The 25,993-nt window shown below is 40.1% G+C and overlaps 1 protein-coding gene across 1 annotated transcript in view; it reads right to left on the reverse strand.

The window, feature by feature from the left end:
• The window catches only part of MUC2 (mucin 2, oligomeric mucus/gel-forming), a 58,678-nt gene extending 33,026 nt beyond the window's left edge, over positions 1-25,652 (reverse strand). Inside the window, exons 1-20 of the mRNA XM_039536606.1 lie at positions 25,574-25,652; positions 22,448-22,712; positions 18,544-18,658; positions 17,806-17,896; positions 17,071-17,180; positions 16,484-16,700; positions 15,926-16,051; positions 14,975-15,092; positions 14,512-14,650; positions 12,725-12,835; positions 11,514-11,583; positions 7,892-8,029; positions 6,989-7,153; positions 5,770-5,864; positions 4,664-4,790; positions 3,553-3,808; positions 2,281-2,333; positions 1,912-2,012; positions 1,250-1,401; positions 535-673 (exon numbers count right to left, since the gene is read on the reverse strand). Coding sequence (XP_039392540.1) covers positions 535-673; positions 1,250-1,401; positions 1,912-2,012; positions 2,281-2,333; positions 3,553-3,808; positions 4,664-4,790; positions 5,770-5,864; positions 6,989-7,153; positions 7,892-8,029; positions 11,514-11,583; positions 12,725-12,835; positions 14,512-14,650; positions 14,975-15,092; positions 15,926-16,051; positions 16,484-16,700; positions 17,071-17,180; positions 17,806-17,896; positions 18,544-18,658; positions 22,448-22,712; positions 25,574-25,643 — 2,658 coding nt within the window. The 5' untranslated portion in view covers positions 25,644-25,652. The remainder of the gene's footprint in view (positions 1-534; positions 674-1,249; positions 1,402-1,911; positions 2,013-2,280; positions 2,334-3,552; positions 3,809-4,663; positions 4,791-5,769; positions 5,865-6,988; positions 7,154-7,891; positions 8,030-11,513; positions 11,584-12,724; positions 12,836-14,511; positions 14,651-14,974; positions 15,093-15,925; positions 16,052-16,483; positions 16,701-17,070; positions 17,181-17,805; positions 17,897-18,543; positions 18,659-22,447; positions 22,713-25,573) is intronic.
• Between the last annotated feature and the right edge of the window lie 341 nt (positions 25,653-25,993).

Here is a 25,993-nt window from a genome sequence, read left to right on the forward strand (position 1 = left end):
GAGTGGAATAAAGAAACATAAGTCAATGAAAGGAACCATATTATTCATTTTGATTTCAATCTAAAATAATTTAAAATTATTCTTCAAATTCCATTACACACACACACACACACACGTGCCATTTAACTCTATGTTTACCAAATACTGGGAAAGAAAGGGACAATTCAATTGAACAATAGTTTATGTCCCAAAAGATATGGATATTTGTTTTCCAATTTCAGAATCAGCCATTTGTTTTGGAGTAGTGTTAATGAGCTGACAACTTTCATTGTTGAGCTAGCCCAGTTGTGTACAATCTGCAACAACATTAGCAGAAGAAATGTTCACTCAAGTGCCATTAATTTCCTTGCACAGCTGGGATTTGTTGAAAATATGGAATTTAACTTGGCAGAAGCTGCAGTTGCCACAGAAACAGTGATCTTAAAGAACAAGGGTCTAAGACAGGTGGTCCAAGAACCAAACTGATAGCTATGTTGTTGTAGAACTTTTCATTCATTTTAGATCTGTCTGCTCACGGCTCCCATTGGACATTACCTGGGCAGCCACATATTCACAGTGTCCATCAAAGTCATAGTGTTTTCCATCAAAGCTGATATAATGGCCACTTCCATATATAGTACAAGTCCCAAAGCACACATTATCGGTGCAGGTCCATTTTCCTTTTTGGCAGGTACTAGGGGAAGAATAAAAGAGTTGGATGAAATCTGAAAAGTCAAGACTAATGCTGATGTATGCTGCTTTGGAAGCTGCAGGATAAATCACATAGCTGGCTGACACAACATGGAATCCATCACATGGATAATATTATGGTACAGAGTATTATAAATCACCATCTCATCAACAGTCTCCACATGGAATTGTCCCACTGATGAATTTATAGCATGGTTGTTAGCTCTGCACAGCTCCCATTTTTGTTCCTGCATCAACACTACCCAAAAATTACACCATCACCTAATCAGAGATGCCCCTGGTAGAGAGATGGATTCTGAACTCAGTTAAGTGATCACCCTAAAAACTTGTCCATTTTGCCTGAGATAAACAGAGATAATGACCTTAATGTTTGTAGAATTACCTAAATTTACACAAAGGGAGTCATCCGAGGTCACAAAGAAGCCAGAGTGGAGCTGAGAATCAAGGCTTGTATACCTATATCCTGCTCATCACAGTGGTATTTAAACCATTTAATTACCATTCATTTATTACGAGAAACATACATCAAAAGGAAAGAGGAGAACTTTCAGCATCTTACCATTTGTTGCAGTCCACTTCTACGGTGTGTCCAGGAGCATAAAACTGCTTGTTATGAATACATGGACAGTCCTTCTCCTTGACACAGCCCCCTCTGCCATCATCAATCAGTCCATGAGGACATATGCACCCTGAGACACACTCTGTCTGGAACTAAAGAAAATAAGAGAAAACATTATATTATTTTATAAGAAAACACGACTTCTCTGTTATCCCACTTCTTCTACAAACATTCATCCCATGTGCTTCATTCCCTGGTTTATAACTCAGCCATTTTAATATATTTAATTCTATCGGTCTCATCTCTCCAGTATCTGAGTGCCTGAGAATTTCCTTCATATTTTACAGAGATGTTAAGTTCAGATTATCTTACTTTTGTTCTCCACAGAAAACTACAGTGCTGTATTGTAAACAAAATGTCTATCCATCTAACCCATGGTTTTCCTACTGAGAAAAGAGAAGACTAATCAGTGAAAAAAGAAAGGATGGCAAAAAGTAGTGGAGGACTAGAACAAAAATGATGAAAGAAAAGAAAGGATGGAAATAAAAGGAAAGAAGAGAGAAAAGACTAAAAGATCATGTTGGTCAGATTTGCACTGTTTCATTTAGGGATTAAGGGAAAGAAAGAGCCATGCCATAGTCAGAGGTAAAATGAAAACTTACATAGTCAGTATCCAGCATATGGCAGCTTAGCTGCAGAGGGGTTTGTGAAGACCAAGACTTGACACTGCTGCAATCAAAGTGAATCTTGGGGGACGGACACTCTGTAAAAAAAAAAGATACCATGTTAGATGGGTGAACTTTGAAGATCAAGGGAACAGAAAATAAATGGGGCGTTAATAGATATTGAGACAGAAACAGCAGCATGTACCCCTTAAAAATAATAAATGAAAATATCCTTTCTAATACAAGGTAAAATCCTCAGCCAAAAGCAAAGTGAAAGGTGGTGACTGTTTCACAGAAGGGAAAAAGAAACAAGCGGAGAATTCAAATGAGAAACTGAGATGTTTCTCTGTAAAGCATTTCACTTACTGTCATCTATTATCTTCACTTGAGTGCAATGGAGAATTCCATTTCGGCAAACACTATAAAGGATGAGAAGATAGAAATTCATAGGATGTAAGCCTAATATTTTCAATTGATAAACATCTGAGAACAATTTGCAGAGGCATAAATGAACAAATGAGATTATTATTTCTGCCAGACAATTATTCTTTTGGACTGTCAAAAATTCCCTGTTGCTGTGGTATGTTCTTAGGTGTTAAAGTAATAATGAACCCAATTGATTTATTAGTGGAATAATATTTAGTAGTGGCCTTTGTGAAATATGCACCTTGGGAAGGAAGTCCCACATGATTTCAACAGAGATTTCATAGTGAGCTTGGGGAAAAATTCTGCAGAATTTTTGAATGTTACATTATAAACAGATGGTAAATTCATGATTTTCAAAGAATGGCCACAAATTATCCTGCAAATCCTCAAAATTGTCCTTTTTAGCAATCAAGGGAATACATGGTCATACCCTTTCAGAGCATGTCCTTAGCGTCCAATAAATACACCTCTACCCCAATATAATGCTGTTCTCGGGAGCCAAAAAATCTTACTGCGTTTTAGGTTAAATCATGTTATATCAAACTTGCTTTGATCTGCTGGAGCGCTAGCCCCCCGAACACTGCTTTTTTATTATTATATCCAAATTCATATTGGGGTAGAGGTGTACATATAAATACATATCACCATTTTATGCCAACTCCAGTCAAATGCAATAACCTCATTGGCTTGTACTCTTATCTTCTAGTTCTCTCCTCTTTGAAAGGCGAATATTTTACCATTCACAGCATGAGTCACTGGAGTTCATGCAAAAGACTATTGCTTCTGGGAGCCTGCAAGCTGGTTTTGGAACTCCACAATCTTGATTAAATAGGTATCAATTAGTACGTGTTACAATGCAAAATGAAATGGAATAATATGTTTTCAGTGAGAAACCCGCTAATTGCTCATGTAGCTTCTTTTCCCCATTGCCTAGCAAAACTCCCATTGACTTTAGTGGTGCAGGATCAGGTCCACGGTTACCACAAGAGGCCACCACACACCTTATAAATAAAGAGATATGCCATACATATTAATAAGTTAACTCACAGCAGTATGACATTTTGTTCTGTTAGGGTGGTGGCGGGTAATATATACCTTTTATCTACTTGTATCACCATCAATATCTATATATGGTATATTTAATAAGCAAAGACAAGAAATCGGGGATTTCACCTTCATGATCCACAAGTGACAAGCCATAAAATAACCTACCAGCGTTCTTCTTGTTTCATGATGACATCCCCAGGTTTCAGGTATGACCCTTTATAGTAGCATGTACACTCGGAGATGGGCACACAGTTACTCTTCTCATTCATATAGGTGTTATCAGGGCAGCCACAGCCATCAATGGGAACAAAGCCCTCCAAGCAGTGCTTTTCGCCATCAGCAATGGAGCGACAGGTATGTTGACATGTGGTCAGATTGTAACGGAAGACCTGGGATGCTGGGCAAGAGGACACTTCTTTGTCTGGAGAGGGGGGGAAAGACCAATGGTTGCTATACCGGCAAATAAAAAAAACCCTGACCAGGCATTATAAAATTTTAAATCTTTCTTTCTGATCACTCTGCCCAGGCAGTATGTAATAGTAAAAATAAACGGACTCCCTCTCATTGTATTGTGGAATAAATTATCGTAATTAATAAATAGTTTTGCCTTAACTTTGTCCTACCTTTTAAATTACCATCTAGGAGGTAATACTATTCCTATTCTAAAGGGTATGTTCTTCCTTTAATGAACATGCATAATTTCTTTTATTATAAATGGGAGTTGAGTATGTAGAGGAAGTAATGAAAAGATTCATTAAATATATATGTAGCATTGTTTCTTTTTCTTTTCCCTTTAATTAACTGATCTTTTGCTATTGGAATCTGCTTTCTAATAATAATAATATCTTTTTCTCTGTTGCTTCATATCCCTATAATCCTCCAATAGAATCACAACTCAACAAAGCCCAGTTCCCAGTGTTGATGATACCATTGATAATGCTGGTACACAACGAAGAAAATAAATAAAATGGAAGAGCCATGATGGTTTATAGTCCACTGGACAAAAAGGAGACAGATCAGTGTTTGTGAAGTGGTAGAGGAGATGACGAAAGGGAAAATAATTACTCCCCAGTTTATGAAGTTGTCCTATAAACGAAGGACATGTAAAGAATACAGCTTTAACTATTCAAAATTATTGACACTGTCTCCTTAAATTGTATCAGGCATCTCCAAGGCACTTCTAAACTCTTAACACTGAGGTTAATGTAACTGTAGTCAGGTGCAATCTGTCCATTCCGATGACTGATTTCAAAGGGATTACAGTGTCATCACTTACTGCAGACAGTTTGTCTCCAGCCCCCCAGCATGATTCCTTTGAAGGCACAGGCTCTTGCGTAAGAGGACAGGGCCCCACACAAGCATTCTTCACTGTTCTTACAGTTGCAGGTGTCATATTTACATCTCTGAGACAAATAAGAAGCAAATTGTTAACAAGCTTGCAGGAGGAGGATTAGAACTATAAAATGAAGACTGAAAACTGGGGCTCCAGTACAGTAACTGTAGAACACCCAGGACCTTCTTTCCCATGTGGCTTTCATTCACTCCCATAATCAGAGAGCACAGTAGATGAGCAGAGAGCTACCCATTAGTAAGGGCCAAACCCAAAAAGGCTCAGGGTGCGTTTGATCAAGCATGAAAAATGTGGATAGTTCGCCAAACCTTATCTGAACAGCCAAACCTTTTGAAAGTCCAAAGTTTAGCCAGCTTCCTAACAGCAGCCTTTTTAAAGGAAACTTTGATACTTTTAATTCCTGATCAGTCACAACCCGGAAATGTACAAGCCCACAAAAATGAAACATAATAAAAGTAAAAAAAAATTAGCTGAATGGGTTAAGATCTTCACAAAGGTTCAACTCAGACTGAATTATAGAAATGAGTAAAAGTTAGGGGGTTCTTTCTGTTCTCCCCAGATTGGTTTGTTTATCCCTCCTCAACAGAACTCAAAGCAGAGGGAAACAGACCAGGAATAAAATGACACATAAATGGGTTGTTGTTTATCTCTGGATCAAATAAACTCAATTTACTGTTTATTAAGCCACAAAATAGATTACATTAATGGTTAAGGGCTGGCTTAACATGTGACTGACAAGGCTCAGTATTCCTGCCTCTCTTGAATTCTCATATGAAAATGAGACTCTATATTCCCCATTCACCACTCACAAGCCCCACCCCCAAAAAAGCACAATGATTTCCATCTTCTAAATTAGCATTCTATGAGAAAGCCTGTTGTAGGAGATCAGGGATGCACACAATGCCATTGGACACTATAGCATCTGAACCAACGTTTATGGCCAAGTTAAAATAATCCCTTGAAAATATATATATGGTAAAACACGTATTAGACCAGTGCCAGAAGGTGTCAGTATAGTATAAAATCCACACCTTATAATATTCCACAGGATCAATGACTGAGTGACATCTGGCAAAAGGAGATTTTGATTTTTTCAGTAAGGAACACCAATATTCAGCATAATTTTCTGTAACAAAAGGAGAGAGAACGCATTATTTTCCTTGCATCATACCCTCTTGCGCCATATTATCACATTACAGTATGCAAAATAATCTGACCCAAGCAACAAAATGATAAAAATGAGAACCCTAAACTTTTCTGGGAGTGGAGAGATTGCACAGAATCGCTATAAATTTGGCCCACAGTCGCTGATTCAAATACCTACTGGCAAACACATAGTGGAAATCATATCCTATTAATGCAGTCTGCCTACACAGAATTTTCTTCCTCTAGCTTCCAATTGTCTGAGAACTCATGATCAGAGGATCACAAATCCAAGCTAAACATAAAAAGAAGCAATAATGCTAAGGAAGGTGCACCACTACTCCAGGCATATATTGTAATATATTAATGACTTTTCTTCTGTGTCTTTCGACACAGGGTTGACCCTGCAATTTCCCTCTGAACTTTCCATCTCTTTTATAGAGTCACAGATTCAAAGGCCAGAAGGGGCCATTATGATAATCTAATCTGACCTCCTGAATAACACATACCATAAAACATCCCCAAAATAATTCCTAGAGCAGATCTTTTAGAAAAGCATCCAATATTGCTTTTAAAATCATCAGTGATAGAGAATCTACCAGGAACCTTGATAAACTGTTCCAATGGTTAATTACTCTCACTGTTAAAAAATATGCTTATTTCCAGTATGAATTTGTCTAGCTTCAACTTCCTGCCATTGGATCAAAACCTACTGCCTGAACAGAAAGCTGAACACTGGACCCTCAGATTAAGAATCTGACACATTACTAAGTAAATTCTCCAGGGTCCCATAGATGACTAATGGCATTTTGAAATAATATCCTTATTGTGTATTTATTATCATCTGAACCAGGCAGATTAAGGACTTGAACTCGGGTCTTCCATAGCACAGTTGCATGCCTTAACCACAGGACAATGAATTACTCCCAAAGGGAAGCACCTGTTAGCTAATATGTGCAAGCCCACAGTACATCAGACAAGCACACACATTATTAATTTATCAGCCTTCTAAATAAAGATTATTATTTTGAGACTGCTATTTGACAGACTGTGTATGAGGTATAGAATTTGGAGGAAAGAGGCTCTATGAAAATGTAGTATTCTTACCGCTTTCAACGCTGAGAGCACAAGGGTCTTCCAAATTATCCACTTGGTCTTTACAGGTGGCTTGTGCTTTCCAAGTGTTAGCAAAGGCAGATCCTGTAGCTTCTACCAGCCCACCAGCTGTTTTAAAATCATCACATTCTATGCCATTGAAATTCCCACAAAGACCTGTTGAGAAAAAAAATGTGGTGTTTAAAAATAATTATTATTCATTCTTCTTCTAAAAGAGCAACAAAAGAGGAAAAGGATGATTTGCCACATGACTAGCAGTCAGATTGTCAAACAGAGGGCTCCTCCAACTCAGTATTAAAATTGCAATCACAAAAGTAGGCATTTGCGGGGGTCTCACTTTAAAAATCCAAGCTCTGGGGCAGGTGATCCTCAACTGGTATTTGGAGTTTTGGGGGATTCTCCCTATCATCCTTTTATGGATTAGTTTCCCAAGACTGGCCATTTAAGTGATTTAAAACTAAACTGAACAAAGCAGTGGGGCATATATTCCAGCGATCAATCCTGCATTGACATGGGGATGACGGGTTTATTTAATGTGTAATATCAATAATTCATCTATAAAATGTGTGAGCTGTGGGGCCATTCTCTCATGAAATTTTGGATTCTGCTCTCATTCTTCCTATATTCAACTAGCTAAGCATTTCTGTCTCTTAAAAAATATGTATCACTAAATATGAAAAAAGTGTTCATTTGTTAAGTCTATATTAGTATCTTACAGGCACACAGTTTCCTTAGTATCTTAATTAGTATGGAATAATTCATTAGCTAGTAATTTCGTGTTATGCCAGTCACAGACACATCTCACCATCAATGTTAAGAACACACAGCACTTCAGTTGCAAATATTTTTGCTGCATCATTTCTCCTTTAGCAGTAGACATAATTGTGCACTTACCTTGCAGTTTTCCTTGGGCAGATTGATCCACAGTCACAAACAGCTGCATGATTGGAACCAATTGGATTTGTAGCTTGAGACCAAAATAGGTATGCACAATGATATGGTATGAAGTTGGCTGGAAAATTGAGAAGCTGGCTGGAAAACAAAAGGAAAGAAAAGTCATGTTTCCCTGATTTTTTATTTCTTTGTATCACCTCTTTCTGTTATTATCCAGAAATGTCACAGACAGGAAAACACTAGCCTGCTGAAAGCAACACTTTACATGAGCAGCCCGAGTCATCATCTGCCCTGAAAACTGCAACAGACACAGGACCAAAGATTAGATTCTGACAGATCCAATGCTATGAAAACATGGAATATTCAAAGACTATTGTATCAACTTTATAAATGTTACATGTATCATTATGCGCTAGTTAGTGATTGTATTCCTGGTTCAATGGGTGAGCTAAAGGATGCTTCCCACAGGAACTAAAGACACTGGATAATAATTAATGCAAATCCCCAATATTGAAACCATGCAGGTAACAAATCTTGTAAAGTTTTGACCCCTCTGGGCAATAACATCTACTAGTTTGACCTAGTTCAAAAAGTCTTAACAGGCAGAGGACTTGAAACTGTACAAATTGACAGCCCTGACCTGGGAGATAGTCTCTCACATTCGATCCAAGAACTCACATGGGTCTGTGTCCAGAGACAGGCTTTGTGAGAGGGCCCAAAGTACTTTAAACCCTACCTGAGATTCCATGTGGAAGACGCTGATTGTTTGCTGAGCCAGACATGCACAGAAACTGTTCAGAGTTTTAAAGATATGTTTTTTTCTGAAATGCCTTTGTTCTGAATAACTAGTACTTGGCTTTATGAGGGCTGGCTGGTCACTGTTAACTCTATCCTCACTGTCACTGAGAGAACAGCAGGTGCTGGACTGAAGTCAGATCTGCTGAAGTGATCACAGTGCATTGCAGTATAGCCTAAGCCCCCATCTGAAGGGAGATGGTCATGGGGGATCCTGCCCCAGGAAAGGTGAAGGCTAGATGCCTGAGACATATGTGGGGTGCCCTCCCAGAGAGGGAGAGGGCATGAGAGGCACAGTTAACTCAGGACCGGTGACACAAACCTCTCTTATTTTGCTCTGGAGAACACTGACCACTTAGCTATAGTGCCAGCCCCTGCTATATTAACAACCCAGCTACTTATAATGACTGTGTGGGATCAGGAATCAAACAAATCTCCACTTTATGGCATGACAGTTCACAGTGCTGAGTTATATGCTTCTGTATTAAAAGCTTTTTTGAAAAATCACTATAAGTAACTTATAACAATAAGTAAGCCTCTCCCTCCCTACGCCACCGCGTAACTACCATTTGTTCCTGTTTCTATTTGAAGATCATCTTGTTCTACCCACTTCCTCCATGGGATGGTCTATTTACATAAGAGTTTTGTATCTCAGGTGTCACAGTGAATGCTGGGTACAATGAAAGGGACAGCAGTGACAGTGATTCAAAGGGGCAATTCCCACTATCCTTCTGAGAGGAGAATGATGGTGACTCATAAGTTCCTGCCACTGTAATGATGATATATTCCAATCAGATTCCTGTTTTAAAACCAGTTCAATCTAACACAAAATATCTGGAGCAACTAATGGTAAGACCCTGGACATCCCCCAAATAGAGAGAGGAATTGCCATTCCAGAATAGACCAATGGTCCATCTAGTTCAGTGTCCTCTCTCTGATATTAGCCAGTTGTGGATAGCTCAGAGGAAGATGTTAAATCTACACTGCAGGGGACATTTCTTCTGGACCTCACCACCCAGTGATCAATGTATGCCCTTAAGTAGGGAGACTGAGATTTGCTTTCCCCCTTTTATCCTACATCCATAAATCATTGTAAGAATGGATGGTATGTCATATTATATCAAAGGAAAGCACTACTCAATTGTAAATATTAAAAAGAAGTAGCTCTTTAATAAAAGAAGCATCTCAAAACTGAACTCCCTATTAAACATGCCTTGCTTCTAATATACAAGTGCTGAACTTAATTGATGCTTGAGTTGAGTCACATCCAAAGAACAAAAAGCAGAGTTGTTTTTGAAGCTACCCATATATATTTTTGGCATAGGGTTTTCCAGTCACCTATATTCCCCAGAACTGGGATTCTCAACCTGAGTCACAAATAGATGTCAGGGGTCGTAACTACCCTGCCCTTCCCATATTGCTAAATGGAAGAGGGGTCCCACTATGGAAAAGAGTGTCACCATATGAAAAGGTTTGAGAACCATAGCTGTTACTGATTGGGGCTGTGGATATTTGTTCCCAGGAACTGAACTGGGTGAATGTTAAACCAGCTCTCAGTATGTGCCAGCTGTTCATAAAACACTCAAAAACAGCTGAGCTCTGACACACTTGGAGGTATTATATATAGGCAATACAGCATTATCAAGCCTGAGTAGAAAAATCAACAGAACAGCCCTACAAAATAAATAAACTGGAAGAGCCATGCCCACTGGTGTCTCTGTGATGTTGCCCAGAAGGAGTCATATGCTAAGGTGAGGCTATTTAATATGTGGCCTGTAGATTATATGGCTCATTCTGTAGAGTACTTTGATCTGGATCCTTTCTACCAGGCAAATTACAAACTTCTCCTTCCATGTCTGTCTGTCCCCCCTCCCCTCTATCTATGCAACTGAATAGTTTTTGGTAGAAGTGGCATTGACTGAGAAGTGGTACTGATCATGGAGCTGGTGACTCTGCAGCATAAACATTCACAATAAGCAGTGCTAAAAGGATTTACAAATTTTGAGGGAGGTTACTTCAGGATCCTCTGTTTACTGATCTCCCACAATAACCCTCACGGGTTCTGCATCACTGCAAACTTCTTTCTAGCAGAAGAAGGCTAAATGTGACTCTTTCTAGGCACCACCAGCACTGCTCTGTGCTTCAGCGCAGGGCATTGTTTGACACTAATATAAAGTAACTTCCCCTTTAAAGCTCCATACCCCAGATGTAAGCTGATGCCTCCATTGAGCTTTCTGCCCATGTCAGTTCAGACACAGAGAGACCTAAGGTCAGTACCCAAGACCACCAGCCTTGAAAGGAGTACTTAAAGGGGAAAAGGCAACAAGAAGAAAAAGATCCATTTGTTGGAATTTAAGTGATAGATATAAATAAAAAACCTTTTTCTCTCTCCTCACCAGAATATATGGGTTAAAAATTACCCTGGAGTTAAATAAGACATTCCTCATTCCAGACAGAATATATGCTGGCAGTGAAGTTCATTTCTATCTATTGATGTGAGGCATATGCAGATTAAGCTATTTGCCCAACATCATACGGGAAGCCTGTGCAGCACTGGGGCACAGGCCACTGCCTTAACCACAAAGCCATCCTTCCTGATTAGCCTCTGTACACAGAGCCACCCTCTGGTGGTTAGGTCACAAATTCCGCCATGTATTTTCTCAAATCCCCTTCCTCTCAAGCTCTTTACATTGCAATCCAGTTCATTCCAGCACAAACATTCAGGAAATGCCTCTCTGCCTTTCTTTCATCAAAGGCTGTAACACGTAAAGAGCTTGTTTTTCCCTTAACATCAGATGTGCATTGGAGAGGTGGTCACATTCCTTACCTGTCACATGGGGCAAGTGCACTTCAAGTTCATTCAGCAGCACAGTGCCATCTGATCTGAAAACCAAGATCTGTGTGCAAGCAAAGAGAACATGTTTAAATTACTGCAACTTCATGTACGCAGAGGGAAGCACACCACGAACATTAATGTTAAAACTTGGGAGACAAGAAGGAATCACGCTACTTTGTGCAGATGAACTCAACATTCTAGTCACAGTTTAAAAAAGGAGCAATCTAATTAGCTAATGAAGATTCTGTCTGCCCTAGCATCCAGTACTTGTACAAACGTTTGGGCTTGTTAGACAAACATTTTAATGTGTACTAAAACAGTTTCTACTAGAGAAAAAATGCTTCAAAACAGTCATTTATTCTGGATACCAACTTTGCCAGGTGGCTGAAAACATTTGGCACTTGACACCAGTCATGTGTGGGGATTTGCTATAAGCCCACACCTTGCCATGTGTTATTTTTTTACATAATTGTACAGCATTGATAGAATGATAAGGAAGTGCTTCAGGAAATTCTTACTACACATTTTAGTATGTACTTTTGGGAACATAACTAGTTTCACAAATGTTACTGTCAAGAGCCAAGAAGACCAGAACTATATGGCAGGAAAGGAGGAGAAAAAACTCACAGAGGTCGAGATACTATGGTGATGGGAACATTAGAGATAAATTAGAAAGACAGAACAGAAAAAAAATAGATTAAACAAGTGGGCAGATTGAATAAGAGTGAGAATTTCTAATGTCCTCCGTCACTATTAATCCTGAGTGAAATTCAGACAGTTGAGAAGCTTGGCTTGATTCAAGAGTTTGAATCCTAACCAGAACATCTTAGCTCTGCAAAACTGGACTTAAATCTCAATAAAATAAAATATCAAGGACTTCTTATTTGCAGTCAGACTGGAAATCCCATGAGAGCAGACTCACAATGCTTCCAGCACTGGGCAGAAGCAGAAAGAGGATAAAGAAAGAAAGAAGGAAGAAAGTCAAGCAAAAACTTTTAACTCTGAACTTGTTCAGACTGGGCAGTGCCAATCTGATCTGGGATTTGTATAAACATTTTGACTGTTTTTTTATTTTTTCTGTATTCAACCATCCTTACTCAGGATCCTCAGAGAAAGATTATCAAAAGTAAGTAAGGAAAAAGAAATTGGGGAGTACATTGAGAGAATCCACACATCCAGCACCCCCCCCCCATATCACTTACATTTTTTTTGTGGTCTATTAATAGCACAACAGTCTTCAAACAGGTCTGTTTGTCTGTGGAGCCACAGGGAGACAGCTCTGCCAGGAGGGCATGAGTGTCATTTATACCTCCCTGCAATCAAAGTGGAAAAAAACATAAATTAGTACAGTATGGTGGGTTGTATAAACCCCACACTGGCTGAGAAGGGGTTAATTGGAGCCTGAGCGCTCTATTACCCCCACATTATTACACCTGGAGTATGTGTCAGGCTCAGGGATGAACAGGGCTGGATTTAGGGGCAGACTACCTGGGTGAGAGCCTGGGGTTCCAGGCTTGGGGTGCTGTTTTTGTTGTACAGATCCTAGCATTCAAATTTATTATCTTATATGACATGGATAAATCATGCATGTAAATCATGTATCAAAGTCATGAAATGGGCTACAAATGCAATACAAAAATAAGGTATTCAATAGTTTAACAAATGGAAGGGGGGCGCCAAAGACGCTCCTCACCTGGGGCACCATTTGGTCTAGGGCCAGGGTAAAAGGAAGGAGTTCAGTGTAGCTGGAAGGAGGAGAGAGGTAGTCTGGACTTCCATCTCTGTGGGAAGGGCCAGATGGGATCCAGGCAGAAAGAGAACCAGGCAAAGGCCACAAGCATACAATTAACTCCTTGGTTGAGCCTTGAAAAAGGAGCAGGACTCCAAGGAGACCACCATGTGGATAACAGTTCCGCAGGAGAGCGGAGAACTCGGGGAAGCCTAAGATAGACTAAAGTCTGAGATGGGCAGAAGTTGCTTAGTTTGTGTTTTGTCTGTTTTTAGGGTTTTACTGGAGGATTCCAGCAAGAAGCCCTGAGACCTTCTGCTCTGGAAATAAACTGAGACTGAAGAAGAGCCCAGGTGAGGTGAAAGGCATTATATTTGCTATTATTTTGTCAGACATTGTTTGGGACATTCATACTTCAGAAGGGATGGAACTATAGTGTGACCTGTCTGGAAGGCCAAGTCACCACCAGACCAGACCACTAACATCCCAAGGAAGAGAGCTAGGTGGAGTTGCTGAAATGCTGTTTCATGCCACACAGGAGCACTCTGGAACAGTGAGTCTATGACACAGAGGCAGCCCTACCCTGAGTTGATTTCTATCACAGAGGACTGAAATCATCTGTTAAACTAACAAACACTGTAGAGCTTTGCTTTTGAGAAATTTCTTTCTAGCACTACCACCAGAACTAGGACTTCCTTTCAAAGCCCCAGTGGCAAGTATTCAAGTGTTGCTAAGTCAAATCCTTGTTCTCAGGAGCAATGGGGACCAGGTACTTCAGGGACAAAGGGATGACATAATTCGCTGTGCTCTCTCCCATCCCCGATTGACTTGATATCACCCGAACACAAGCATAGGTGTATTACAGATTAGGTAGGACACTTCCAACCCTCATTTCAGATCTATTTGGCAGAGCTGAGTCCTTCAAGTTGCAGGTCCAGCCATCTGTTCACTAGCACCAGTGTGCTCCTCTGGACTCTTACAAGTGAGACTGGGTTGCGTACCATAAACCTGTTCCATAATAGTCATGAAATTGGAAATGACTAAGGCTGTCAGAGTGTAGCAGGTGAGCACAAACCTTCACTACCAGATCAGTGGACACTGGGGAGCATGACTCACTTTGAATTCTCTAGTATAGACTCTACAGCGTCCTCCATCCCAGCCTCAAAAAGTATAATGAAACAGTGATCTACAGCCTCTAAATCGGAAGGCAGATACATCTATTTTTGCTATCTGAGAGAAGAGAACTTTAATACATGATACCTTGGACAGCACATAGTAGCAGTCTCCATGGAAGGTGTATTTCTTCCCATCAAAGGTGGTGATGTGAGCGCCTCCTTCTACTAAGCATGAGCCTGGACAGGGTAAATGCTTGCACACCCACCTGCCTGAATCACAGGTGCTATAAACACAAATAAATAAGGACTCAAAAATGGGGTTAGGTGTCAGAGGGACTGAAAGCACTGAAAAAATCTGTATTCAGAGCACTATTGGGTCAGGACAAAGTACTCCTAGGTGCTTTGAAAATTTATTTAAAACTCTCCTCTTCCACATATTACAGACTCAAGATGCCATAAAATTGGCTCACTGTAGCATCTTGATATTGCGACACATGGAAAGGTACCATGACTTTTGCAGCAGGACATATACAAATAGGTAGCAACTCTGCTGACAGATCCATGCATGGTCATTCTGAGAGCGGTTTCGAGTGAATTGTAACCCTTACCATTCTTCACATTCATTGGTGATATTTTGCCCAGGTGAATACAGGGATCCCTGCTGTTTGCAGTGACATTGGTTAACAGACACACAGCCTTTCCCACTGATGTCATCATACACAGTTCCTACAAAACACAACCATAGCCTCTCATAGTTCATGTCAAAATACCAGCACCAACCAACCTAGGAGAAACTCTTGGAAAAGGCACACTCTCAGCCAGACCCAAAATTAATGGTAACTGAGGATATCAAAAGGGGATTAGGCCACAGACCTTCCATTGTTTTTAATGTTTAATTTAATATTTTTAATGGAAGTTGTGTGGCTAAATCCCCTGTGTCACTCTGAAAATCTCAACTTAAATCTGTACATTCTAAATGGCTGGATTTAAAATTCACCTAAACTATTGTTGTTGTGCTATCACTGTGAAGTTATTTTCCATGGTTGGCAACAGGGTCTTGAATATTACATTTGAGCTCATTGTCACATATTAATAATATCTCCATGTAGATAATATATATGTAATTATGTCCCTTCTCAGGGTTACCTACAGGGTCTAAAACTCTACATCTAAAAACATGCATGTCTACTGCTTAACCCAAGGGACCAACTCTCAGTTCAGAGGTGGTAACAGTCTCATACACCACGTGCCTAGCCACAGACAGAAATAAAGGGCCTAACTGGGTTAGTGTGAGTTAAATAAAGCCAAGCTAATGCATTACTTTTGTAAACATGCTAGAATTTTATTAATTTTCAAGGACAAATTTACTCCACTGGTAAAATGTATTCATTTCTAAAATGTAACTTGCTTTATACTGAATATTTAAATCCTGAACTCCTTGTGGGTTTTTTTTAGTGAAGGTAAAGTATAGATAATACAGCCTTTTTCAGATACATTCTGGAGTATATGAAGAGACTTGAATCCAAACCTATTGCCTCATATAGAACTGAGACACCTACCTTCAGGGCAGAAGCAGCCATCCATGAAGTGTTCCTCACAAAGGCTGCTGATCTCCAAATGGGAACAAGTGCTTATGCATGGCGAGCTGCTTTCCTGGTAGATCATGTTTCCAGGGCACGTCTTAACTAAAATAATGAAAGAAAAAGATCAGTGACTTGTATATAAACTCTGCGTTCCACAGAAACCAAAGAGCATATATTGGCTCCAACGAAATCAGTGGAATTGACTCAATTGGCTGCAATTTGGCCAAATGTATTTAATGTGTTTAATTTCTAGATTGCTTTTTTTCTTCTCTACATTCTTTTCTTGCTTCTTGAACAGAAGACAGTGATCCTAATCATGCTTCCACTGTAATTAATGGCAAAAAATCCCATTACTTTCACAGGAAGCAGGATCAAACCATATGGCTTTCAGTTGGAACATAATTTCTACTTCCAATAAATGTCCTTAATAACAAAGGCAAGGGAGGAGGAAAGAGGATATACACAAGATGAGCAGTTTTAAATATTTCACCCAGGATGAATTGATTACTCTGCCAAGTTTGAGAAGATGCTTACGGCAAAACTTTTCTGTCCTCCAGTTTCCAGGCCGGCCACCAGCATGGGAGCACTGGCGAGAGTACTCAGAGATGGTGTTACAGAGGCAGAAGGAATCCTCAGCTCCCTGGCAGGCACACTTATCCTGCATACAGGCTTGAACATACATCTCCAGATTCAGACGGGACTCACAGTCAGCAAATACTGAAGAAGTCAGCAGACTCAGACACTCATCACGCTAAGGAGGAGAGGGGAAAAAAAGAAAAGTTTAAAAGGCATCCCTGGCACCCAAGTTTCTAGAGAGGTTCCTTTGTGCTTGGCTTCTGGACATCACTAATGGTTGCAAAAGAGGGATGACTCCAAGTCTTAGGTTATCTCTAGATAATTCTGTGTCAGAAACAACACATGTGCAACTAAGATCTTTCATCGGTTCTACCCCTCCTTTTAGAAGGCATAACAATGTTAATGCCATTGGAGTTAGTTAGGGACATGGTATGTGCCTTGGAAAGTTCCAGGCTCTTAACCATCTTCACACTCAGTGGTCTCCCCACGTTCCAGGAATGTCTCCACCTGCCAGCTAAGTAAAGTTGACCACTATGATTACTCACATGCTGATTACAGGTTGTGACAGTCTGTGTTTCATCAGGGTCCTCACATACTGTGTTGGGTTTGTTAATCTTCTGCATATTTCCAAACATGATCGGATTGAAGGTCATGCCTGCGAGGAAGATGTAAAAAAGTCTTGATAAACACAGCAAACTTAACAATACACATCTGATTCCTGGCACTTTAGTGATCAAGCAAACTTTATTATATATCAGGCACTGTACTGACTATTTTAATACTTTTAAGAAAATCAATTTCAGATGGACATGAAAAGCTCACTAGTATTCCGACAAGTGAGAAAGTCTACACCAGGAGTTCTCAAATGGGAGTTGGGACCCCTCAGGGGGTCGCGAAGTTATTATATGGGGGATTGCGAGCTGTCATCCTCCACCCCAAACCCCGCTTTGCCTCCAGCATTTATAATGGTGTTAAATATATTAAAAAGTGTTTTTAATTTATAAGGGGAGGGTCGCACTCAGAGGCTTGCTATGTGAAAGGGGTCACTTGTATAAAAGTTTGAGAACCACTGGCCTACACCAACACAGACTCCACAGAATCAGCTGATTCACTTGGAATATAGTACACCATTAATAATTTATCTGTATCTCTTAGCAATCGCTGGAAAATCTCTGATGGAATTTAAGTTTCTGTACTATAAATCCTACCTTTGCCCTCTCTGATACAATATCTAGATGCCTGCCTTACGTGGTATCTATATATACTGTTAGACCACTTACCATTAGAGATAAATTCATTGTAGAGCTGCTGTCCATTGTAATCCCCACAAAGACCACAAGTATTGTTGTTAAACTTGGGATCCAGCTCCAGCTAAATAATGAAAACAAAACCAGAAAGAAAATCAGCTGTAGCACTAAAAAAAAAAACATTCCCAACAAGAATAAATTCACTAGCAGGGGAAGTTAATAGAGGAGAGATAGCGAATGCCTCTCCATTGTAAATTAGGTTTTAGTACATCTAACATAATAGTAACACAGTCCAATGCAAACAATCACCATGGGAAAATAAAAACATATAATGGAAGAATGTGAGAAGTTACTATACCAGGACAGTGCCTCTTGTCAACATTATGTCAAAGCTTAGGAAGAAAGGGTGCTTTATATAACAAACTTTTTCCCTTAAGGGGTGAATTTATTCCTTGCTGGGGAAGCTGAATAACAGAGCACAGCAATCCTCCAAGAGACAATCAAATGGATTGCAGATCAGAATTTGTTAGAATTTTTTAACCAAAATATTAGCTGTTTCTCATTCCCGTCTCATCTTCTCTTGAGAGTGAAGGAAAGTTCATTTCTATGCCCAACTCCAGTCACATGATGGACAAAGGAACCTTCTAATCTGGGAATAAACTATCTCCATTCCCAGCTGGAAGAGGCTGCTTAACACAATGACTCTGTTCAGCTTATGCTAATTTGTTAAAACCGAATAGTAGCAAAAGTAAAGTTCATTGTCAGACATACCATCAGTGAATCTTCACGGTTCCACATTAGAACCAGGCCCGCTCTTGCATAGACTTTAGTGTAGATTTCACTGTTCTCAATCAGCAAACCGGAACTATAGTATGGTGTTGTTACACTGAGAAGAAGATAGTCAGAGATTTTGTATTAGATCTAATGTAGAAAACAGAAAGGAGTAAACTGAATGTCTTAGGTGTTGCAAGAGGAACATCAGAGTGCATGGAAGAACCAGGCTCTGCAGATTACACTTTTCTGGCCTCCATCTCTGAGTCCCACACAGCTGTTCTCTGTTGTACAGGACAGACTCTGTTTAGCAGGGAATTAAATCCCCTTCCTCTCAGATACTTGCTGAGGTAAGTCATATTTTGTTTGACCTGGTTTAAATTGCTTTAATCGGCATTCATTCCAGTTGGTCACAGAAATCCAGTTCAGATTCTTCCTATTTCAAGGCAGTTTTGCAGACTTCTCTGCCTGATGCTTACACAGACTTCATTAGATAACACTTATCTCCTGTGGCCAGCACATGTAAAATTTTAGACTTGACATGTTGGTGCCGTCTGGAATTTACCTTGACAAGGCAAGGCAATCTTAGAGCCACAGGCTCCTTAAAGGGATAGATTCTCTATCTCAGGTAGGAAAGAAGGCAAAATGCCAGCAAAGAAATGTGATTCAGTCAGTAAAAGCAAAAAACAAAGGACCTGAATCTGGGAGAGTGAATATTCACTGCTTACCCATGATTGAGGTTCACATGGCAAATGGGCACAAGAAACTGAATAGTGTCTTTCATTTTCCAAAAATCATATACTGTTTTAGGAGACTGGATATCCCCTTTAAATAACCTTTATTTTTTGAGAGAATGGCCTAATGATTTGGGATGAGGACAATGCAGACATGGGACCTGATGGTCAACATAAGTAGAAGAAAAATGTGGGGAGAAAAGAGCTTGTTAAAAGCATCAAAATTCAATAATCTAATTATAAGAGATGAATCATTAATAGAATCAGCAGAGGTCATTAATTTGACCCAGGTATCTCAAACAGGATTGAACAAAAATGCTGTTGACTGATAAGAAGCTGATCCACTTAATATACACCCTTATGTTCATTGTGTACACAAGCCACAATGCAGAACTTGGTTGGGTGATAAAAGCATTCCCGCAAACAGCTTCTTACAATAAAACCTAAACAGCTCAATACTTGACCAAACAGAATTAGTTACACTGGAATCCAGCCAAATCAATGAATAGCTATTTCCTTCTCTACACAGGTCTCAGAGCAAATGCTATTGCTAGTTTAATGGTGTGTGCCCAGGCATACATCCCCTCTCACAATTTCTTTCCTAGCCTTAAAATACCTTCACGGTGGTATTTTAAGTCTTAATTTCTTGATGCCAGAACTTTTCTAACTACTCATCTTGCACATTTCTAATGCATGCAGTCACCTTAGCTAGGGTCTAGACACCAAATAGAAACTCACAAACTAACATTCCTACCACAAACTACGAGTCACATCATGAACATTGGAGCATGAACATTTTTTAAAAATGTTAGGCAGCTACTTGAGAGCATGGAGTCTTCTGGGATGGAGCTTTTCTAATGCTGACTCTAAGCTAGGGAATCAGAACAGAGGAGTTTTGTAGCATTTATGGAACCAACACTGTAGCACCAAGCCTTGACATAAATAACTGTTCTTTCGTCTATTCTGATGTCCAACTTTGTATATTTTCTCTCTTTCATTCTTTGATTTTATAATTGTTTCTTTTCTTATCTTATACAGGGCACCTGTAAAGTAGTAAAAATCCAATTCTGAAGATTGTCTGGGTGGAACATGCAACTATATGCTGATACTGGAGTTTGCAATGGGGACCCGCACTTACTAGGATGGCTATGAGTATCTGCTATGGGATGGTGTTTGGCTTGCCTGTGTGTATCAGCTATGCCATTGAGATGCATTTCAAAAATCTTTATCTGCTCTCTGGAGCCCAAAATTCTGTGGCAATCCACAGAAGAACTAGAAAGTCTTAGGATATGTTGACACTAGAAATGTAATATAAACTAGTAATTACTGCGGTGGTACATGACCACACTACCCTCCTTGTGTCAGTAGTGCATGTCCTTACCAGGAGTGCTCTACCAGGAGAGCCCTCTCAGCTCTGCTGGGAGCACCCTGCTGGGACCCTGGCTGCCCCACAAGCTCCCAGGTTCTTGGTGAACTGCCTCCTCTTAACTCCCACTTCCTCACTGGGAGCTGGGGGAAGATGCCTAGGGCTTCCTGCCCTCAGGGAGCGGGGACCAGTTGCCCCAGCTTCTTGGCACCCTCCACCACTCTCTGCCGGGAGCCAGGCAGCCTTGTCAATTTGAAATTTGAACGGGTGCTAGGGCTTCTTGCTGTAGGGTGACCAAATGCCCCAATTTTATAGGGGCAGTCCCAATTTTTGGGTCTTTTTCTTATATAGGCTCCTATTATTCCCCACCCCCTGTCCTGATTTTTCATACTTGCTGTCTGGTCACCCTATCTTGCTGTGGCTCTCAGCTAAGAACAGGGTCCGAAGCCGCCAGGGCTTCTCGCTCTAGTGCAGACACTGACATAATTAGGTTGACATAAGCTGCCTTATGTCGACCTAACTGTGTGGTGTAGACCAGCCCTTAGAGACTCACTCTTTCCAGCACTCTGCTGATTGATATCTCAGGACCCCTTCCAAGCTGCAGAAGTATTACCAGCAGTGAAGGACTAAGTCCGAGAGTTGAACTCAGACCCAGCCCATCTCCCCTAGGCAGAGCATAGTCATCAAGTCATTCAATATTATGATAAATTTTGAAAAAAAGATCTCACCAAATCACCATCTGAAGAGCTATCTGATTACCATAATATCCAGTATTAATTTTGTGTTGGTAGTCAATGGATGGGGTCTTCCCCAGTCACTTTTTAAAATTCTATAGCTTTCATTGCATTGGCATGTAGTGATATTTTATATGCCACTGGGACATGTGCCATAGGTATGGTTTAAAGAGTATGAAAGTCTATAGAACATTGAATCCTATACACAGTATAAACCTGTTCCACAAGTCTTCTTTTATTAGGGTTTTATTGTTTTATGAACAATACTTAGGAGAAGAATAGGTTCAGTGCATGGGAAAGCAATCTTTAAAGGACCCCTAAAAAGCTGCTTGTGAATTTCTTTTTAACACTTTGGTGCACAACTAAGCAATCTCTCATTTTTGGCAGTAATATATGTCAAAAGACTTCATGATATTTCTGGATATATTCTGGTTAGGTGCCTGGAAAATAGAAGGTTATTTTCTATTCCTTAGTAGGTATTCACTGGAGTGAGTTTGACAGTTTTTCATAAAACCTGGGCTCTAGTTAGAGGCAGCAATGACAACAGAAGGGGTCGGGAAGGAATTTTCCTCCAGGGCAGATTGGCAGAGGCCCTGGAGGTTTTTTGCCTTCCTCTGCAGCATGGGGCACGGGTCACTCTGCAGCTTGAGGTCTTCAAACTACAATTTGAGGACTTCAATAACTCAGACATAGGCTAAGGGTTTGCTACAGGAGTGGGTGGGTGAGATTCTGTGGCCTGCATTGTGCAGGGGGTCAGACTAAATGATCATAATGGTCCCTTCTGACCTTAAAAGTCTATGAGTCTATGAATCTATATTTATTTGATCATGTTAAAATCTGTTAAACCTGATCCAGGTTCTGGCACCCTTACTCCAGTACCTTACCTAGCAAGTGTCTCATTCGCTTCAGTGGGTCTATTCAAAATATTGTGTTCCTTCCCCAAAATTTCTTTTGCCTGGTGAAAGGCTCACAATAGATATCTTAATGCTACATATTGTACAGTTCTGTTTGTCTATGGAAGCATCTTACTGGACATTTCTTTGAAGAATTATAATACTAGAAGAACTCACATTTGCTTATCCACGACAACCGCATTTTGGGTGAGGTAGATTACAACATCCTTTATGGTGATCAGGACATATTGGATGTCAGGGTGTCCATTTTCATTCACAGCACGCTGGATGTGGATTGAGAACTCCTGGTAAGACTCTCGGCAGTCAGAAGCAAAGTTGTAATCACAGAGTCCAGGGAACTGGTAGAAGTCTCCATCAAAAGTTTTGAAATGATTGTTCCCCCAGGTACTGCAGACGTAGTGGCCATGGTTTTGGGTTCTGCCTGTTAAGTTATGGAGAAGGGATGAAGAAAGTGAAATAAAGTAGCTAGCACCCATTGATAATAAGCAACATTACACAGCAAGACAGCTAAGGAATGATACTTAAATGATTCAGCTATGGCATACTACTAGGCTTACACAAGAAGATAATCTGCTATGCATACAGAACAAGCCATTTATAAAATATATACTCAACAATTTGACAAAAAACCAAATCCCCAGTGTTTGCATAATAAACAGATGATATGTGCATCTCTCTGGCTGAGAGTCATGCATTTTTACATGCAGCTGGGGCCCGGATACCTCTTCAAGTTCTGACTGCATGTGTGATGGATAAGAGCACTTGCCTGTTGAAACTGAGAAGTAGAAATGGGCACAATTGGTTACACATAGTTTATTCACTGAAAAATGCAGTTTCAGTAAGCCCGAAACTATTTCTGAATTTGAACAAAGTTGCCAGATAGGTTTGTCTCAAATAATTTAGGAGGGTTCTATTCACAAAGGGACTTGGGCTCCATTCACAGAAGAAGAAATGGTGGCCGCTCCTTTATACCTTAGAACCAATAGTGGTTAGGGCACTCCCCTGAGATGTAGGAAACCTGGGTTCAATCTCCCCCCTCTGCCTAATGTAGTGCAGGGACTTGAACTTGGGTATCCCACATTGCTAGAGTCTGCCATAACCAGACTATAGAGTCATTGTCATACACTCTCTCTCTGGCCCAATGACTAGTCAAGTATTTTATACAAAATGGAATAGCTTTAACAGGAGAAACTGAGAGACACACCTCCCAGAGTAGCTGATGGCCTCGCGGTTAGGGCACAGGCCAGGCAAGTGCCCTAACCACTGGGCTAAAGGAGGCGCCTCTTTGGCCTTTTTATGAATCTAACACCTTAATTTCCCTTATTTGTTATTGTTAAAATGTCCAAAAATGAAACCGAATGCTCTATTCAACTTAAAAGAAATTTTGGCTGACTTTTTTGATTCACGGAATTTTTTCAGAATTTGACATTTGGTCTGACCCAAAGCAATTTCGTTATTTATTTATTTTTCAGAACCACGAGTGAATAAAATAAATCTGTTATTTTCCCAGCTGTACTGAGGAGCTTTAACACTCCTGTCATATGACACTCCCATACCATTAATGTAGGCTCAGGCCAGGATGGCAAGTGTATTAATTTATTCTAAATAATTTTGTCACTTTTCCAATTTTTTGCAAGATACTTTCTTTATAGGAATTAATCCCTTATGTAATCCAAATTCCAAGTGTGAATTCATTATTGCCGTTCGAAATAGTGACTTGGAGTACTCTCAGTACCCTCGATATTCATAAGAACTCAAGATAAGACAACAACTAAACTATGTCAGGAAGGTAAGAAGAAAGCAATAGCAACCAAATGTTTGGAGGTCTCAAACTCATTCCACCACCATTTGTCCACAACAGTAACTGACACAAATTTAGCACAATTTACATTCTCAAAACTGGAATTGCAGGGATTGTTGTAGATTAGGTTTGAGGTTCATTGTCAGAGCTATGTGTGATAAGGGAAGCAGCCAAGCAAGCATTAGCATGCCTCACACTCATAAATACTAGATTCACTCTCAATTTTTAAATTGATTGAACAAAACCATAGGTCCCCTTGAACAATTCATATTTGAAGGCATCAAGACATACTGTATGTAATACAGACAGCAGAACATCATATTTATAGTTCATGGGTCTACTTTGATGCTCACTTTCTCCAGAGATCTATATGTAACACTGACAGAACCCGGTTGTTGTCAGGCAGGATCGAACCTGGGGCCTTTGGAGTTTATTGCAGGAACCTCTACCACATGAACTAAAGTCAACTGGCTATTAGCTAAGGTAGTAGTGTAGGCTCAATCTCTCTCTCTTTAAGTGGTCTCAGTGCCACTAGATGGTACAGAACACCACACCCAGGAGGTGTGTGGGCTACATATAGATATTGTTTGCTTTGGGAGAAGTTCAGGGATCCTGTAAATCTCCTAATTTCTCTACTTTCTACTCCATCCAAACAAATCCCTGTGTTGCAGCATCGCCCTCTTCATTTAAGGAAGGGTTCACATCCATCCTTCCAAAGCCCATCACTGCTGATTCTTGCATCCACTAGAGAGTGGGACTGGAAAGCAATCCAGTGTGTTCCCTTCCTCCCAATTACTATCAGGGGCTCTCCTAGCCATAGTATATTCAAGAAGGGACCAATCCCAGGATCCAACCCCCTGATCACCTGCACAGGAATGCATCACCCAGTTGTACCAAAATATTTGCTATTTTTCAATAATACATATTCATCCTAACACCTCAAGCTAATTAAATTGGAGACTCATTATTTTAGAAAGGTAGATTAAAAAATTATGGACTAGGATTGCTGAAGTAATAGGTTAAAAAATGATCTAGTCCAAGTGTTAACAATATATACATCTTTTGGACAAGAAAGCATATACTGCTATTTCTGAATAGCCAAATGCAGAGGTTTCCTTATGACACTCATCCCTTTTCCCTGTTGCTATTGCTTGGTACCTGCCAAACTCCTGCAAACCTTCATGCTAGGCAATCGTTACTTCATCACATACATAAAGCTAGAGATCAATATAATGGATTCAGCCAGCCACAAAGCTCAGAAAGAAAACTATAGAATCTTCCTCCAAAAGAATCCACATCTATTTCAGCTCATACATTTGGTCTCAGCATTTGAATGTCAAAAATGAAGGGAGGATATTTGATATCATAATATTCCCTTTCATTATTTCATCGGGTGTTTAGCTTTTTCTTAACTGCACTAGTTAAATCTTTCCACCCTTTTCCAGTGGGAAATTCCTCACCATCCCATTTCTAGATCTTACCTTTTTTAATTTCGTTCGCACAGGAAAGAGCCAGCCAGAGTGCAAAAAGGCCGGCAAGTCTTAGCCCCATGGTGGCTAAGCTGGCTGCACTGCAAACCTCTTCAGAAAACCTCTCTTTATATAAGGCCCTTTGGTACAATTAATGCCATCGCAGGGGAGGACATGTAAAGTGAGAAGGAGGAGTAGGAGGAACACAAAATGGGTGCAACGTTTACTGAGATAAGAAAGTAAACAGACATCGTTTTTTTCATAGCAAAATTGGGAATCCGGCATACAGGATGCAGGACAATATTGATTCAGTTATCATGCAACTGGAATTTTATTGTCTTTCTATATTTTTAGCTCATCTAAGCTTAACCCACAAAAGCCCTTGGCAACAGAGAGTAAACATTTTGGGGACAGTCAAACAACAAGGGAATC

This window comes from Mauremys reevesii, linkage group 4 (genome assembly GCF_016161935.1).
Source record: "Mauremys reevesii isolate NIE-2019 linkage group 4, ASM1616193v1, whole genome shotgun sequence".
NCBI lineage: Eukaryota > Metazoa > Chordata > Testudines > Geoemydidae > Mauremys > Mauremys reevesii.